We start from the raw sequence: 18458 nt of genomic DNA, 5'->3' as shown, positions 1-18458 counted from the left end.
ACTCGATTGGACGCTGAAACCACAGATAGTCTCTCTCGACCTACCACTAAAGTGCATTAAGTAATTATGGACGAGCGTAATGCTAAATTCCTTAAACCTATAGGACACCATGAGCTGCTCTGTCTCATCTAACATAAGGGTACCTATGGTCACATTCACGCCTCCAACTCATAACCTCAATACATGTAGGTGTGTCCTGTCACACACTACACCAAATAACGGCCAGCTCCAACCTTATAAATATTTCAAGGACGTGTCCTTCACGTCTCAAACACAAACACTGTTCAATTCTATTACACTGCCAATCCTTGCTACACAAGGTGAGTTCATTTTTACAACTTATCTGCATATTTTTCAAACCACTAAGCAATCTCTTTTACTATTAATTAGTTAGCTCTACAGCATAGAATAGGTTTCACTGCCACTTCAGATCCTGCTTATACACGAACTCGTATATCTTTTTAAATTACTGTTGGTGGACCATTTCAAATAAAACAACAACTTTGTACCTATAATATTACCAGGGTTCTATACATACTTGTTACTCAAATACATTTGTATCTTAATTACATCATACTTCTCTGTTGTTTATGTCACTGTTAGGTTTGTCACATTAGGTTTTTTTTTCACTAATCGGTGGATAGAATGGTTACAAAACTCATGGCTTGATAGTCATACCGGAAGATTTTAGTATTTGAGAGTGAGAGCTGAAATTTGGTGGAAAGGAAAGATGAAGAATGAGTGAGACCTGAAAAGGAAAGAAGATCTCACACAGCTGGGACTGCACAGCTGCCACACTGTGTAGAGGTTACAGATCAACCTCCTCCCTACAGAATTCATTCACTACCTATGACCTTCTTTAGGTCGATCACGTTCCTGAGACCTAATAGCTTTTTACTCTTAGGGTACTCTAGCGTATATGCATTGGCATGTGGTTTTCCTATGATCCTGAAAGGCCCTTGGTATATGAACATAAATTTCTTTGTTTCTGCATTTATTTTCTTTGATTTTTCCTTGGTTTTGACAAGGACTAACTGACCTATTTTAAAACTGGTGGGTACAGCTTTTACGTCATGATGCTTCTTTCTTTCTAATGTGTTTAGCTTACTTTTACTAAGATTAACACTTTCGTCCCAATATCTCCTTTTTTCAGAACTCGTATAGGCAGCTCCCAAGTTTCATCATTAGTTACTACATGTTTATCAATAAAAGATACCGTAATTACTCCAGTTATCGGCAAGACCATTTTTAACTGGTTTCTTTCAAAGTCAACAACACTCTGATATTTCGACAGGAAATCTATGCCAATTAAAACCTCAATACTGAGATTGTTTACAATTAAGCATGGATGATCAATTATATTACCATTAATACCAAAGGGCAGCAAAGCTTCTTGCTTTACAGATTTTGACACCTTGCCAGTAGCACCAATTATTCTTAGTCCTGATACCTTCATTACTGTAAGCTTGTATTTACCAAGTAATGCATCAAAGAAGGACTGAGATATCGCACTCACCTCACTTCCACTGTCTAAGAGACAACGTACATTGATATCCAACATATTCAGTATTATTATAGGGTGGCTTATTCTAGTTTGTACAGGTGGTTCCTCAAACTCATCCAATAGTTCCTTTTGGATTTGTCTCCAACTAAAGTGATCGATATCTGTCTTCATTACATTTAGGTCAAATGTGTAGAGGTTTCCTGAACTACATTTTCAGCTGCCTTTTCCTGTCGGTCTATTAATTTCAAATCGAAACACTGCACGACATCATTACATTTAGTTTGCTGAACATGACCCAAATTACTGTAGTCTGAGCGATTCTGCGCTTCCAGACCGGGCATAACACTAGTTACAGCTAAACCACTTTCACTAATATCATCGGGTTCCTTCTCAAGTGACAACTGGTCACAGCTACTGGGTTCATCGACCCCCAACAGGCTATCCTCTACATTCTCACTTACCTCTTGTCCTAAATCTATTAGTACAGTATCAACATCCTGCACAGGCACTTTAGATAAGAGCACATCATCCTCATAGAAAATATAAGCATGAATTTCTTCTACTTCTTCACCTGACAATTCAATATTTTGTAGCTCTTCCCTACCGTTACACTGCTGCGCCTTCTCTTTCTCTTCCCACTTAGAAAGCGTCTCTAACACGGTATCTATCAAATGCTGTGAGTGATCTAATATTTCTGCTGTATCCTTGGATGCTACCGACCCCTCATCCACATGTTCAGTCTGAGTATTCTGATCTGTCTTACCAATTACTGTAACTACTGGCTTAGGAAAAATAACCGCCTGGTGAGCGCCAGTGTCCTCATAGACGGGAACTAGATTTCCTGCCTCGTCCTACTACTGTTTCCTTTATTTCCATTATAGTTAACTGGCACAGCATTGCTTTCCACACTGTTGTTTACCTGCATAATTTTGTTCTGAACAAAATTACTATCATTTGGATGCCATTGTTGGTTCTGATAATTATTTCTCCAATTCCTACCTCTCTTAGGATGACGAACACCTACTGTTCTGATGTTTACATTGCCATTCTGCTCGTTCTTAAAATTACTACTAGTGTTATTAGCATTACTGTTATTACGTGCTTGCTCCTCATTGGCAGCAACACGCTCTACACATTCCAAATATTCAATGAAACGATCCAGATTGTCTCTAGGGGCAGATATAATTCTAGTTTGCCAATACCATGGCAGTTTGGCTTCAAGACCTAGTATTATCATTTAGGGTTTTAGATTTTCGGCCAAATGTGACAAACGTGAGATCCATGACCTGGCAAACTCTTTAATAGATTCCTTGCCTACATTGAAGCGTTTTCCACTCCAAAATTCTCTCAACACTTCATTTTGATTATTGCTAGACCAATAGTCATTTTGAAAGCTGTTTTACATTCTGCTAATGTTTTACATTTCAACATAACATCAGCTGATCAACGCATGGCGTCACCTGCTAAATGGCTTCTAATAAATGAGATTTTCTCTCGTTCAGACCAAGTTGGTGGAATCACATCTTCAAAATCGTTCCAGAAATCTAGTGGGTGGATATTTTTATCTGGATCGAGCCGCAAGAACTGCCGACACCCGATAAAAGCGGCGTTTGCAGCTACAATTTGTTGCATACTACCACTACCAGAAGATACTGAAGCTACTTTACTCTCAATGTTAGCAATGTTAGTACTAATATTTTCTACCCTCATTTCAACATTATCTACTCTTTGCACAATATGAGTAGTATCAGTTTTGATTGCGTCTACTTCTGCTTGACATATGTTTACTTTTATATTAACGTCTTTAAACCTATCTGAGTACAGTTCAGATTCCGCCTCGATCTTTTCTGTTAACTTGTGCTCCAGCTTCGCATCTTCCATTTGGAAGTCTTTGCGAACCTCAGCAACTTCGGATTTTACTGTTTTATACATTTCAGAAAATTGTTGAGCAACTTTTTCTTAATATCCTCATGATTGTAATCAATTTTATAATTCAAACTGTCCAGATCCTCTTTGAACTTATTGCAACCAGCCTTGAAGGTATTGTCCATTACCTCAAACCGCCGGCCGAAGTGGCCGTGTGGTTAAAGGCGCCGCAGTCTGGAACCGCAAGACCGCTACGGTCGCAGGTTCGAATCCTGCCTCGGGCATGGATATTTGCGATGTCCTTAGGTTAGTTAGGTTTAACTAGTTCTAAGTTCTAGGGGACTAATGACCTCAGCAGTTGAGTCCCATAGTGCTCAGAGCCATTTGAACCTCAAACCGTTTATTAAAATTAGTTTGGCTGGCCACAATCTCATACTTTAATTCAGCATTATTGGCTGACAATTATGCATCACTGGCAGCTATAGCTTGTAATATAACATTTAAATCAATAGCCCCAGTATCTTTGGGTTGCTCACTAGCTGGTTTTTTATCACACTCAGGTGACGAAAAACTAGCTCCAACACTAGAATCATCAAAACTAAATGAAACTCCTGATCGATCAGTCATATCTAACTTATCCTTTTCAAACTCTACCATCTCTGATGACTGTTTCGTTTTTAACTCATCAGATAAACTATCATCCAATAAATTAACAATTTCTAATTTCTGCTTTACTACAGGGGTCTCTATTATTGAATCATTGCCCCTTTCCGCACTACTGTCAGGAGACAATACTTCATATTTCACTTTAACATTACTATTTTCATGCATATTTACACTTGAACCGTTGTCTGGATTTACAGTTCCCTCAACAGACATAGGTTCTGATTTAAGTTTAACCTCGGTTTCTTCTGGCAGTTCCATCGCCGATAGTCTTTTAGTGAAGATTAGTAAAATTTTTAACAGCTTTTCACTTACCTTAGTTCCTTCTGCACGACGTATGGCGTTGCCGGCGCGGCGTACCAGGATTACTGATGTGACGCGGCGCGTTGAACTGCAGACGGCACTTCGATGGCTGCTGTGTGTTTGCGTGGCCTGCAACTGCAGGTGCGGCTCCGGTTGCTGCGGTGAGGCGAAACTGGCTTCTTGCGATGCCGACAGCGCCGCTAGACTCAGTGCCAGCTCCGTCAATCTAGATGCATTGTTAATCCAATTGCGTCGTCCACATGCACACGTTACACGTAGGCTGCTTCCCTACAACTGGGCTTTTGAATATTGTTATTTGTCAAACAAGGTAACTTGATGATCCTTCTTCTTCCTGCATTTTTCGATGACATCGTGATACCATGAGTATTGGCTTTCAAATATTCACAGTACTGGTTTTTCAATTAGGTACAAGCAAGAACTGATAAGCAATCCTAGGTATCTATTCCTCAAGCACGTTGTTACGCATTTGAGACAAGAGAAACTCCTTCCAATTGAAGCACTTATTGCAGGAATGGCACCAGTTACACAAAATAGTTCGAAAGCTTCTCGAAGAATTTGATCCAGTTCGTTCTCAGTCATTCTTTTGATTACATCTCAAAGAGACGACCTGCAATGTTTATTTATGCTGGGAAGAAAATACAGTTTCCAGTTCTACACGAAACTGTGAGGGACTGAAGAACGCGCCATGCCCTTAATGTTGAATTAACGCTGTCTACAGGGAACTGCTGAGCGTAATTGGCGAACTGAATATTATTGCTTAATTTAAAGAAGAGCAGTTTATCACAACGTGAAGGTATTGTTTACACTTGTGTTACAATATTATCCAATCCCTCGAAATAAACCAGTTTGTATTCTGACAGCAGTGGATTGCCATTGTATTCATCCATCTTTTCAGCTCTATTCGTGGAAGCTTCAGGTTGTCAATTACCGAGAGTTTCATGGAATCGGAAAAATCAATCAATTTATCTTCATTTCTTAAGCTTTTCGTGGTAGCTATGCATTCTGAGACAACGTTGTTGCAAAACTGTGCATCACTGGTTTGTCCTCAAGAATGTTGAAAACAACTTCAGTCTTTCAAATATGCTTTGAAAAACAAGTCAGAGTCTAGGACGGTAATTTTGAAATCATAGGCTTCTCTTTTAGTCGTTGCACTAAAGTATGGACTGTCAATTATTCTATTTAAAACTCCAGGTAGTTTTCGAGAATGGCAGATATTATTCTGGAATTATAGTTCCATCTCGTTTCACTGCTGGAAGGAGTGCTTTTACCAACAATTGTCCAGAATTACTGTGCTTTTGGGACACTGGCAGAAGACAGCAGGAATACCCTGGAGTGTGAGCAAAACTCCTTACTGGTTTTATACAAGAACAGTTCCGCTGCGATACTAAATTTAAACGATGTGGAAAGCAGTGAGTAAAAAGAGCTTGGGAGGCAATTTCACAGACCTTAGCTTGCAAACTATTTAATTTTCCTGCCAGAACAGAAGCACCACAGAGATTTGGGCCACCAGTTTGTTCTTCAAATCATAATTCTCAAATACACCACTCAGCACAATGACTAAAGCAGCAGCAGTTCTAGCTTGGCCAATATCATGAAAACCAAGAAAATGTTCTTGAATGTCGCTATTGCAGTCCACCAGTCCCACAACAATAGAGCATTGTGACTTGTCCAAAAGACCTTTTCTTCATCCATGGGGCAGGCATAAAACGAGGTTCTACCCAAACTTGAATGTGTAAGTTCACAAACTGACTCATTTATACATATAATCATTTCGTTCTGTGTAGTTTTGTAATAGCCCAGAAATGGCCCATTTGTTCCAATGTGCTTTCAAATTTTTGCATCTGTTCAGCACAGTTTCAAAAATGTCTCTGAAATTTCGAGGAATCAGGGTGTCTTCTCGCTCATCATGACCCCAGAAATCTAGCTCCTCTTACACAAGACTTGTGAAGTCAATTAGAATTTGCATAACCTCTCTGTTAGCTTTCAGTTGATTATTGTGTCTCGTTTTCATTGGGTTGTGATGCTCATTAAATAGCTCTGAAATACTAAACACTTGCGTAGATAGTTCTTTAAAGGAAATAAAACTACTTAGATGATCTTAATAAGAAGCATGCCATGCAAAACCTCTAGACAATTTCTTCACATTGTCGAAATCCACTGTGCGTTATTCAATTTTTCTTGTGCTTAAGAGTTTGGAATGCATGTGTTTTGAACTTATCTTTCTGAAGAAAGTATACCTCCATTGCTGGACATCATTTCTTCAAAATTTCACATCAGTTTCACATATCCATGAAAATGAAAGCTCCTATGGGGAAGTAATGATATACTCAGTCAAAAGCATTACATCAGTACTTACATAACGTTGGGTTTCATATACATTCACTGTATGCAGGACAACTAAACTAAAGGCTGCTTAACATGGGACCAGTATTGACACCACTGTAACTGTACAGTGTTGGCCTCCACCAATTATCATGCTATTGATCTTATGTCTAGGTGCACTGGCACCTTCCATGGCAATTAGTGAATGGCGGACAGTAAAGTCAAACATGTTTGACCTTTGAGGCCAGTGTAGATGCCAGTTACAAGTCATGTGACCAATAGCACAGCTGTTTCAGCTGTGGTGTGTGAGGAGCCATGCGATTATTTTTGTGCCTGGATCAAGTGGTTGTTGTGCTGTACTGTTGTGTTCTGAGTTAATATGTCTTGTTCAAAAGCAAACAAAGATACTGGTCCTAAGAAGAACGTTAAGGGGGGGGGGGCAGATAATATTGAAACATTTTTAGAAACTTTACAAAACTATGAACTACTGTGGAACATATATCATGAAGATAACTCCAACAAAATAAAAAGGGAAAGTAGTATTTTGAAACTGTGAAGAAGACCTTGTAGGTCAAGGTTTAGTTGTTTCCAATGTTGCATTTTTGAGAGCTAGTTGTTCTTGATGTTGCATTTTTGAGAACTAGACTAAAGATTATCAAGACAATATACAGAAGTGAGTTACTAAAGGTCATCTCATCAAAAACGAGTGGAGTTGGAGCTGATGCTGTTTATACACTGAAACTGCCTTGGTTCAAAATGGCTGACACATTTCTAAACAGTGTTGTCGTGAGTCAAGACTTTCAGTTAGATTTGGTAAGTTAACAAGGCTTAAAAATTACTGAATATAAAAATACTTAATAATTGGCTTTTTAGAATTTTAGACTTGTTAATACTTGGAAATGTTTAATTGTATTTTACTATTTAAGCAAAAGGTTTAATGGAAAAATGAAACAAACATTCTTTAATAATTTGATGAATAATTTGTTTTTTATTGATTATTTATGAAAACGTATTTACGTGATTCTGTATCTCTAGATTGAACTGTTATAAGAAATTGCCAAAATTCCAGTTTTACAAGGGTAAAAAAGCTAAATCGTTGTACAAAAACAGATAAAATGATAAGTTTGAATCAGTAGTCATCTCCCACAATATTTACAATCCGATGGCCTACATTTGACAAGGAACCTGTCCTTCTTTGTTGAAGTAAGCAGCCATTTCATTCCTACTTTCTGAACCCTGCTTTGAGTAGGTGTTCTCTGTACAAACACTACTTAGAGATGGTAGCTTGGTTCCATGTGTGTGCCATAAGCCTGGATAAAGCACACATGTTTCTCTGTCTTCATAATCAGCCCATCCCCATTCAAAGTACATACCTGGTGATACTGTATGCAACGAGCTGTGAACTGTAAATGCAGGTTGCACAATTAGATCAACTGTGGATAAATTAACGTTGATGTCTTTTCGAGATACTCCAAATCTAGCTGCTGATATATCGAACATGTTGTCAGAACCTCATTGTTCTCTTGATAACCAGTAGTTGAATATGAATTCTTCTAAAGATAAGTTTCTTCTTGAGAATGGTTTCATCAAGTTTGTATACAGGGAAAATGCGTTATCTGCTACAATAATGTAATCACAAGGCAAATTCATGTTTTGTTTGTCAATGACTGTTTTCAAAGTAACAACCTACACACATTTCCATCGTTAGCCCTTCCATTTATGCCCACATCTACATAAATGAATTTACAATTAGCATCAACCAAAGCAAACGGTATTAAGCTGTAACCCCCTTATATTGGTCAAATTCTGCACAACTTCCAGGTGTATGTTTGATGGACATATGTTTACCATCCAATGCACCACAGCAGGATGGAAAATTTAATTTGATCTCAAAACTATTTTGTATTTGTCTCCAGTCATTCAAAGTTTGGGTAACCTTAAGAAAAGCTTCACAATGCAATTTATTGATTTGCTAGTCTATATAAAAACCTGAGAACATTCTGTTTAAATCAGAAACCTAAGAATATTCTATTCGAAACTGCAAATAATTGTAAAACTTCCATAACGTTACATTTGTAGTTTTCAGAAATGCTCCACTGAAGATGATGATGTTGGACAACAGGAAGCCATTAGCGCCCTTACTGAACGCGAAGAAAATGAAGAACAAGATTCCCCAGACATGGATAATGATAGCCCTCTAATAGCAAAGAGCACAGTAAAGGCAACAGGAATATTGGCACAAGAGAACCAATTTGAAATGCCAATTTCAAAGAAACGAGAAATTTCAAAACTTTCCAATGTTAAAAGGGCAGCTACCAAATTTAAAAAAAAAGGCTACAGATAGACCACCAATTGATCTCAAAATTATTTTGTTTGTGTCTCCATTCATCCAAAGTTTGAGGAACCTTAAAAAAAAACTTCGTAATATAATTTATTGATTTACTAGTCTATATAAAAACCAGTGAATATTCTATTTAATTCAGAAACCTAAGAATATTCTATTCGAAACTGTAAATAATTGTAAAATTTCTATAATGTTACATTTGTATTTTTCGGAAATGCTCTACTGAAGATGATGATGTTGGACAACAGGAAGACATTAATGTCCTTAGTGAAGGCCAAGAAAATGAAGAACAAGATTCTCAAGACATGTATAATGATAGCCCTCTAATAGCAAAGAGCACAGTGAAAGCAACAGGAATATTGGCACAAGAGAACCAATTTGAGACTCCAATTTCAAAGAAACGAGAACTTTCAAAACTTTCCAAGGTTAAAAGAAAAATTACCAAATTAAAAAAATGCTACGGATAGACCACCGTCTTCAAAAGAAAAGTGGATGAGTATGATCTGTTTGGCCAATATATTGCTGGCCAATTGAGAACACCTCCTGGCAGAAGATCTGTATGGTGTCACCACCGGACACCACACTTGCTAGGTGGTAGCTTTAAATCGGCCGCGGTCCATTAGTACATGTCGGACCTGCGTGTCGCCACTGTGTGATCGCAGACCGAGCGCCACCACAAGGCAGGTCTCGAGATACGTGATAGCACTCGCCCCAGTTGTACGGACGACTTTGCTATCGACTACATGGACGAAGCATTGCTCATTAGCCGAGGCAATAGTTAGAATAGCCTTCAGCTAAGTCAATGGCTACAACCTAGCAAGGCGCCATTAGTAACATTGCATGTATCTATGGAGTCTCACTTATATCGTAAATAGCGATGTACCAAGGATGGATTAAAGTTAAGTATTCCAGAATCTACGTACTTTTCTTTATAGCATTCATTACGTATCCTGTTACAGACCTACCCCTTGCCTGCATGAACTAAACGCGTGCCTTTCGGCTACTTCCATGGCGTGGCTGTCTTGCTACGCCACAACAATCTGCGATCTTGCAAGAAAAATTCCAGAACCTTACCACCAAATAAAAGCTAAAGCACTTGCCACCAGATTCACCAGTTACTTCTGCATCACAATACGGAAGTACATCTTTGCATCTGTCAGATGAAGAGGAAGACCTTACCAATCTGAACTCAGACCTATTCACGGTTGATGAAATGTTATACAGAAATCTTCAGTAGCTTCTCCAGAAGTCAAAGCTGAGTCAAGGTCTTCATAAAGTAATATTTCATTTTTGGCTACTATAATACCTCAGAAAAAACCTGATGAATCTTTTATTTGCCTTGTCAGAGTGTCATAATAGACGGTTATAGATAAAAAAAATCCCAAATAATAATGATTAAATAATCAGTTAAAAATTATAACATAATTATTTTTTGTTTATTTATATTGCTCAAACTTCTAAGCTACATAAAAACAATTCAATAATTAAATTATTTTTAATTTACTTTTTCAGTTTTGGTCTGAACATATAATATAAAGTATGCCTAGACAATTTTCTAAACTTCTTCTTTCACCAAATTACACAATTATCAACTAGTAAAACGTACCTTTAAGTAGTGTTTAATCCACATGACAAGGAAACTTCAGGAATGAATCTTGAATCGCTGGTGAGCGAAATAATAGTGCTAGAGACTGAAAGCTGTTACCACTTGCTAAGTAGCACATTATGACCTCTAGTTTTTGTTTGGGAATTATTGCACTTCTCATAATAGTATCTCTCTTGGCTATCTGTGTGTCAATTGCGTTCAAAAGCTCTTAAAATTGTTCCAAATTTTCATTCGCAATTGCCTCTCATATTCTAAAGCATCTTACACTGAGAGTTCATGAAACAAAGTGGATATGCTCCAAGGGTTTCTCTTTGACCTATTCAGTCCTTAACTCACAGTCTATGCTGATTTAAAATGGCTCTCACATCCTCACTTAAAGTTACAACAATTTCACCAGCCACTTCATCAACCGCCTCCTCAAACTCAGTATCATTGTCACATTCCATATTTTTCACCAACCAACACTTAACACCGTATACTCTACCACCTCTACCAACACACTGGCAGTCACAGATGAGAAAATATTGGACGCTATTACTGGCTTCGTGAATAAGCGTGCTGGCTAGTAAACTGGTGGCGTCGACTTCTGACTGTCACAACTGACTGCCCTTACTGGTCGCATGTACAACAGCCTTAAAGGAAACACACACAGGCAGCAACACGACTACTGTCCTCTCGTGAGACGGAGGCATGTGGCAGCATTGCTAAGGCAGCCTGTACCCCCTTTCCTGTTTGTGGGAGTGATGTCAACTGAGCATTTATAGGCAGCCTGTCTTGTGTCTTGCTTTCTTGCTTCGTACCTCTGTCCGCTTTAGGTTAGAGCTAAGCTTTTGCAGTACGATTTTCACACTAGTGCTGCTGGCTTAGAAGAAATAACACAAGTTAACGACCTTTTGCGCTTATTGACAAAACTGCTTAACAGTTTATTGTAAAAATAATTATTACTGTTATTACTACTAATACTTATACTACAAAAAAGTGAGGATGTCCAGCCTCCTTTGCTTCCTCTAATAAGCCCCCACAGTTTGTTACAATTCTTTTTAATCCATTTCACCAATTCAAATCATTGTGTGTTACATTATTACCGATAAATGATCGTAAAGAACTGGTGACTGCTAGACTGATATTCCTGTTATGCTGACCAAGAACATTTTCCCACTTTAGAAGGACCACAGAATGGGATCTACATCTACATCTACATGGATACTCTGCAAATCACATTTAAGTGCCTGGCAGAGGGTTCATCGAACCACCTTCACAATTCTCTATTATTCCAATCTCGTATAGCGCGCGGAAAGGACCAACACGTACATATTTCCATACGAGCTCTGATACCCCTTATTTTATCGTGGTGATCGTTTCTCCCTATGTAGGTCGGTGTCAACAAAATATTGTCGAATACAGAGAAGAAAGTTGGTGATTGGAATTTCTTGAGAAGATTCCGCCGCAACGAAAAACGCCTGTCTTTTAATGATGTCCAGCGATGTACTCTATCTGTCCTATCTGGTAAGGATCCCACACCGTGCAGCAGTATTCTAAAAGAGGGCAAGCAACCGTAGTGTAGGCAGTCTCCTTAATAGATCTGGTACATTTTCTAAGTGTCCTGCCAATAAAACGCAGTCTTTGGTTAGCCTTCCCAACAACATTTTCTACATGTACCTTCCAATTTAAGTTGTTTGTGAGAACTTTTAACATTGCAGCGTGTCAGCAATCGTGAATAATTTAATAATTATTCTTTATAACCATTACGTTGTTCGTAATTGTAATTCCTAGGTGTTTGTTGAGTTTACGGCCTTTATATTTGACCGAGTTATCCTGTAGCCGACGTTTAACGGATTCCTTTTAGCTCTCATGTGGAAGACCTCACACGTTTCGTTATTGAGGGTCAACTGCCAATTTTCGCATCATTCAGATATCTTTTCTAAAACGTTTTGCAGTTTGCACCCTGTGCTCTTCATTGCATCCAGAAGGACCCGTTCCACATCTGGAATGACTCTATCCAGTATGCATACAGAGTGCACAATGGTTTTCTTTCCCTTCTTGGCAGCCGTGTCCATAAGGAGCCCCATAACGAGCATAACGTTGGAGCTCTCAACGATCAATAATCCCACCCTCTGTGATTGTCTGGATCTCGCAGGCTGAGAGGTTTCCTCTGAAACAGGACAACCGACAGCGTCTGGCTCATCAACAGCGTAAGCAAGAGGCAGCGCCTGGAACCTGTTTGGCCTTATGATCAGCCGCCTGGGAAGTCTTTTGCTACCTGCTACGTCCTGGAGCGACCTCCCACTCGACCACAGGTGAGGGGTCAACCTCAGTGCGAGCAGTAACTGGGCTGTCCACCGGTGAGGACCAATCGGAGGACTCGGCTGTGCTGGACGTCTGATGGATCCCCACAGCTAGCCCACAACATTGGTGCCATCCACTGCAGCCTCAAGCTGTGTAACCGAAGCCATTACAGCCTAAAGCCGAGATCAAAGTGTCACCAACTCGGCTCTCATCCGCACATAGCAATCGCAGTCCCAGTCCATACTAAAGACCATGGAAAACTAAACTTTGCAGATAAACGGACTATCGGCACATGCTGTGCAACTCTACTGTAGCCCCTGACGAAAACGCAGGAACTGTGTCTGATAAATTAGATTAACACAGAGAGATTCAAAAACCTAGCTACTGAAGCACTCAGGTGAAACTAAATAATTTGCCCCGATTAGGAATTTGTAATATATCACAAAACCGAGTCACTTTCCGACGCAAACAAAAACGCGAGAAATGCGGCTATTTGATATTAAATGAACACGCAGAAACACAAGAAACTAAACTATTAAGGCAAACAGATGATATTATACAATTCACTCCTGGTTAGGAACTCGTAAAAGTCGCAAAATCGGTTACTTCCCTGTTGCTGCTTGTGTCACGGCAGGCTACTGCTGCCTGACTGAAAAGAAACTGTGGAATGAATAGAAACGACACTTGCAAGAAAGTTATAAGTTATTGTGTCGGATAACAAATGTGAATGTCATTCAAAGACTTGTTTGTCTAGGTTGGTACTGAACCAATCTAATAGGGAAATTCTGAATTTCAAACCCGATGACACTCTCAGTTCATGTTTTGTTCACTCTACGACAAACATCAAATGTAGTGCCTAATTTGCTTACTTAGAACTTTATTTGTAAGTACCGATATAAATTGTATTACTTTATGTATCTGGTAAGCAAATTTCCAGCCGTGTTTCATAAGTCAACAGTCCAGTTTTAAAGTATACTCCAGCCTAACTTATGTGTCGACTAATTGAAAATGTAGAGCTGTGATCCCAGAATTTGTGGGGTGGACAGAAACAGTAATCATCGGTGTTTATTCAGAAGAAAACAAAAATTTTGAAGGAAATGAAAAACCGCTGGGCGCTGTCCTCGACCCAATAGATTATGCTGTGGTTAAAGTATATGAAAAAAGTAAGCAATTGTTTAGGTTTTATGCATGTGAAATTAGTTATTTAGAAGGCAAAACTTATGTTGACTTTTTTTCAAAAACGAGCAGATTTAGTACGTTTATTTTAACAGATGAGGAGTCATTTTGTAGTTAAGCAGATGTTGTTCAAAGGCTCTTTGTTACTTTTGGGGTAGGACTTACAGATTCAAGGACACCATTTTTCAACATGATCTCGGTGACTTGATGTATTAACAAAGAAACCAATGTCATCAATTTAATAGTACAATAAAGTAATTAGTAACATAACAATTTTTGTTTGGAAAACAGAATAATAAACACAATTCATGCAATATTCTTAGCTTCTGTATTGAATGAAACCTGAATCAAACCTTTTTGAACTAGATAATTATTTTTCTTATTCTTCTGGATTCAAAACCGATTTCGACATGTCCCTTTTCACCTTGTCTGTTTGTCCATCCCATACAATTTTGATGTTCGTATTTCTTTTTAAAATTGTCAAATTTTCTTGAAAACTGTTTCTATGTGTCCCATTTTACGGTATGTATTTACCTAGTTGAATGCTAGGCCCATTATTTTGGCTTAACGCTAAAACTTTTCACATACATAAACAAACGATTTTAGATCTGTGATGTTGAATGAACCAGAGCAGAATGAGAGCAGATCCACCTACCGGCAGATGCTGCCGCTTGTAGGCGATGGTGGGGGAAGTGGCATTGTGCAAGAAAGATAAACGCCTTTTAACATCTGTAACTTACACATAAATTGGCATGAACGTGTGTGAGTGGGGTGTTTCCACATGTAAGTTTACTTGAGAGTGGTGGTGGGGTAATGCACGTGTAAGTAATACACACCTGTCGAAAACTGGCTTTATGTCTTTATTTACACACAGTGTAGGCATCAGCACCATTGTGTGATTGTAAAACCTAAATAATGCTTCCCTTCCAGATATCCGACCTCTCTTGTGTGAAAACTTAGTGGAAAAAATATCCAAGTCATAATGGAACATTTGCAGTTTGCCACGAAAACAAAACACAACAATAAAATAATGATTAATAAGACACATAGTCACGTTACTAATAATATATTCACTCATTTTGTTTACCTGAGGCTAAATAGAAATTTCTTCTATACTAATAAAATTCTTGATCTGGCTCCTAGTACCTTCTTCCACCCTGATATTTCACTTTTCTCTTTCGGTGTAGCGCATTTCCATCCTTTTGAATATTTTCAAATGATGGTTATGTTTGAATTCCGAGAAATCCTTAACATCAATGCTTTGTATTCAGGTTATTAATAAATCATTAACTTCTTTAATCCTTAGCTCGATGTAAAAAAAATTCTTAATTTAGTATATATGACACATAAAGTAGTAGGCACTTAGTCGTAGTCTTGTCATATACAGAATGTCATACATTTGTTACGACCACCGTAATCACAATCTATTCATCTGCATGCTTTATCCTCTTTCATTGATCTTAATCTCTCACTGTGGAGAGGTGTCTAAGATCATTGTATATGTACTGATGTATGTTGGTGAAATTAACAACTGAAAATAGATTTTGTAGTCAAACTCAGCAACACTGTACCTAATTCCTCTCTGATAAGTCTCCACAGCACAGATGTATCGTTCACATAACGGAACCGTATATTCGGTTTTTTGTTGGCAGTTTTTAATATCTGTTCTTCGAATTATTTCATAAATAAATTTGCTGTAATGTAGCCTCAGGCGCTCCGCTTAGCCACACCACCCATCTGTTCACGAAACTCATAGTTCCGTTTGAAGTGCATGGTCGTGACTCATGGTTTAATTTGAAAAATGTAGTCATGAGCTAATATTTAAGCATTTCTGCAAATTGGCAGGAAACATCCGGTTCAACTATTCCTGCACCTCCATAAGTTGGACCGCAGTAAACAGCGATACCTTATCGAAACTGCTATGTCCTCGAACTCCCATTCAGTTTCCTGAAGAAATTTGCCAAATTATTGATAACAGAGCCCAATCGGCCCACGTCTGTTCCAAGTGATGTCAAGAGCTTGGCAATTAAATAGGTGAGCAAACCAATGGTACTTAAGACGGGTCTCAGTAGAATGTTTTCTTTGTGAATGTGTGGTAATCTAAAATGTCTCGTTAATAGGCCAACCGAACTCAACAGGACTTTCTGAGCACTCTCCTCGGTTGAAGACTTCTTTATCAACCGTGTAAGAGTTCTAATGACTTCGTTCATGGAGCCTTAACTCAGCTTCCTATATGTCCGCGGACCTAGGAAGTCGGCAATCTTACTGTGACAGTGGGTCTCGTTCGTGGCCGATCGATTACAGTACAGGTGGTATACCACTGCAGACAGTAATTAATGTAATTAAACCTAGGTGAAACAATCCACTGCGTCTTAAAGCGGAACGACCACATAAAACAAATAGCAGGTAAAGTACATGCCAGATTGAGATTCGTTGGGAGAATCTTTAGGAAACGTAATTCTTCCACGAAATAATTGGCTTACAAAACATTCGTTCAACGGATTGTTGAGTATTGCTCAACAGTCTGGGACCAAACCAAGTAGGTTTAATAGAGGAAGCCGGCCGGAGTGGCCGTGCGGTTCTAGGCGCTACAGTCTGGAACCGAGCGGTCGCTACGGTCTCAGTTTCGAATCCTGCCTCGTGCATGGATGTGTGTGATGTCCTGAGGTTAGTTAGGTTTAATTACTTCTAGGTGACTGATGACCTCAGAAGTTAAGTCGCATAGTGCTCAGAGCCATTTGAACCATTTAATAGAGGAGATATAGAAGACCTAATGAAAAGCGGTGTGTTTCGTTACAGGATTGTTTACTTGGTGGGAGAGCCGTACGGGGAGCCTCAACAAACTCCAGTGACAGAAGCTACAATAGAGGGGTTGTGAATCATAGAGGTGTTCATTGTTGAAATTTAGAGAGCTTGTGTTGCAGGAAGAGTCAGGCAGCAAACCACTTTATCCCAAACACGTCCCACGAAATGATCAGGACGAGAAAATCAGAGAAATTAAATGTCTTACGGAGGTTTACCGACAACCATTTTCGTTCCTACGCACCATTCATGAATGAAACATGAAAACTGGAGGAAAAGGTTGTGGTACCACAAGTACCCTCTGCCACTCACCTTAAGGTGGCGTGCGGAGTGTAGATGCCAATTTAGAATTCTACCATTCATGAAATACGTTTCATAGTCACAAGGATAAGTGCACGAGTTGTGCGTAATATTTTTTCCCGACTGTCTGTATGTGATTTAGTCCAGGATTAACTCGTTGTTTGTATGTGTACCTTTTATGATTGATTGCTCTTTTTGCTAGCTTCTGTGCTTCAGAAAGTTCTATCATTTCTCTATATTATAGGCACAATGCTATAGATCATTCTACAGTAGGAATGTTGTTGTTGTTGTGGTCTTCAGTCCTGAGACTGGTTTGATGCAGCTCTCCATGCTACTCTATCCTGTGCAAGCTTTTTCATCTCCCAGTACCTACTGCAACCTACATCCATCTGAATCTGCTTAGTGTATTCATCTCTTGGTCTCCCTCTACGATTTTTACCCTCCACGCTGCCCTCCAATACTAAATTGGTGATCCCTTGATGCCTCAGAACATGTCCTACCAACCGATCCCTTCTTCTGGTCAAGTTGTGCCACAAACTTCTCTTCTCCCCAATCCTATTCAATACTTCCTCATTAGTTATGTGATAATGTAACATATAGCAACAAATAGACTGTGTTGTTGCCTTTTTGATTTGTTCAAGTTTTACTATTTTGTGCTGTTCTTACGCACGTCACATTGTTGTTGATGTGACAGTACAAATCGGGCATCGCTGTAGTTAAAAAAAAAAAGTGTACTGATGACATTGACACAAGAAGGTTGTTCGATGTGAACAGGATGCTCAGAAAATCAAGACGGAGAAGCGCTTTGACGCAATGGTTTCGGGTCAGATAGTGTGCGTCAAAGATGACAATAATAAGCGTGTGAGACTGTGAATTAATGGCTTTAATTTGGCATTCCTGTAAAGAGGCAAAACGAAAATGGTGAAGGTAATTGTGTTTTAGCTTTGAGTGGTTCGTAAAGTGAGGATGTACGTTACCGGCACTGGTGACAATTAGGTGTTATGTATGTTGGCAGCGTAGAGAACATCTGGGATGTACTGTGTTTTGGTTTATGAACCGGCGTAGTTTCTGTTGCACGGTTAGGATATGGACAAATAATTTTCTTTAGAAAATGGAAGATATACAGCTCACTGAAAGTGAACAGCGGTACTTTGGTGACTTGTTTGCATGCTGTGATTTAGAAAATACAGGAAAAATACCATTGTCTAAAGCAGCCGAACTGTTTAAGTCTGCAAATCTCCCTATTGGTATCTTGAAACAGGTAT

At 38.9% G+C, this 18458-nt stretch overlaps 1 protein-coding gene across 2 annotated transcripts in view; it reads left to right on the top strand.

Moving 5' to 3' along the window:
- Nucleotides 1–18025: 18025 nt before the first annotated feature.
- Nucleotides 18026–18458, top strand: part of LOC124775098 (ralBP1-associated Eps domain-containing protein 2) — a 136410-nt gene continuing 135977 nt past the window's right edge. Inside the window, exon 1 of one of the 2 annotated variants that reach the window (XM_047249915.1) lies at nt 18026–18454. In XM_047249915.1, coding sequence (XP_047105871.1) covers nt 18305–18454 — 150 coding nt within the window. In that variant the 5' untranslated portion in view covers nt 18026–18304. The remainder of the gene's footprint in view (nt 18455–18458) is intronic. The other variant, XM_047249916.1, reaches the window with a different exon arrangement.

Source organism: Schistocerca piceifrons, chromosome 2 (assembly GCF_021461385.2).
Source record: "Schistocerca piceifrons isolate TAMUIC-IGC-003096 chromosome 2, iqSchPice1.1, whole genome shotgun sequence".
Classification (NCBI taxonomy): Eukaryota; Metazoa; Arthropoda; class Insecta; order Orthoptera; family Acrididae; genus Schistocerca; species Schistocerca piceifrons.
Note: the sequence above shows the minus strand (reverse complement) of the source record. Positions and strands in the feature narration are given on the sequence as shown.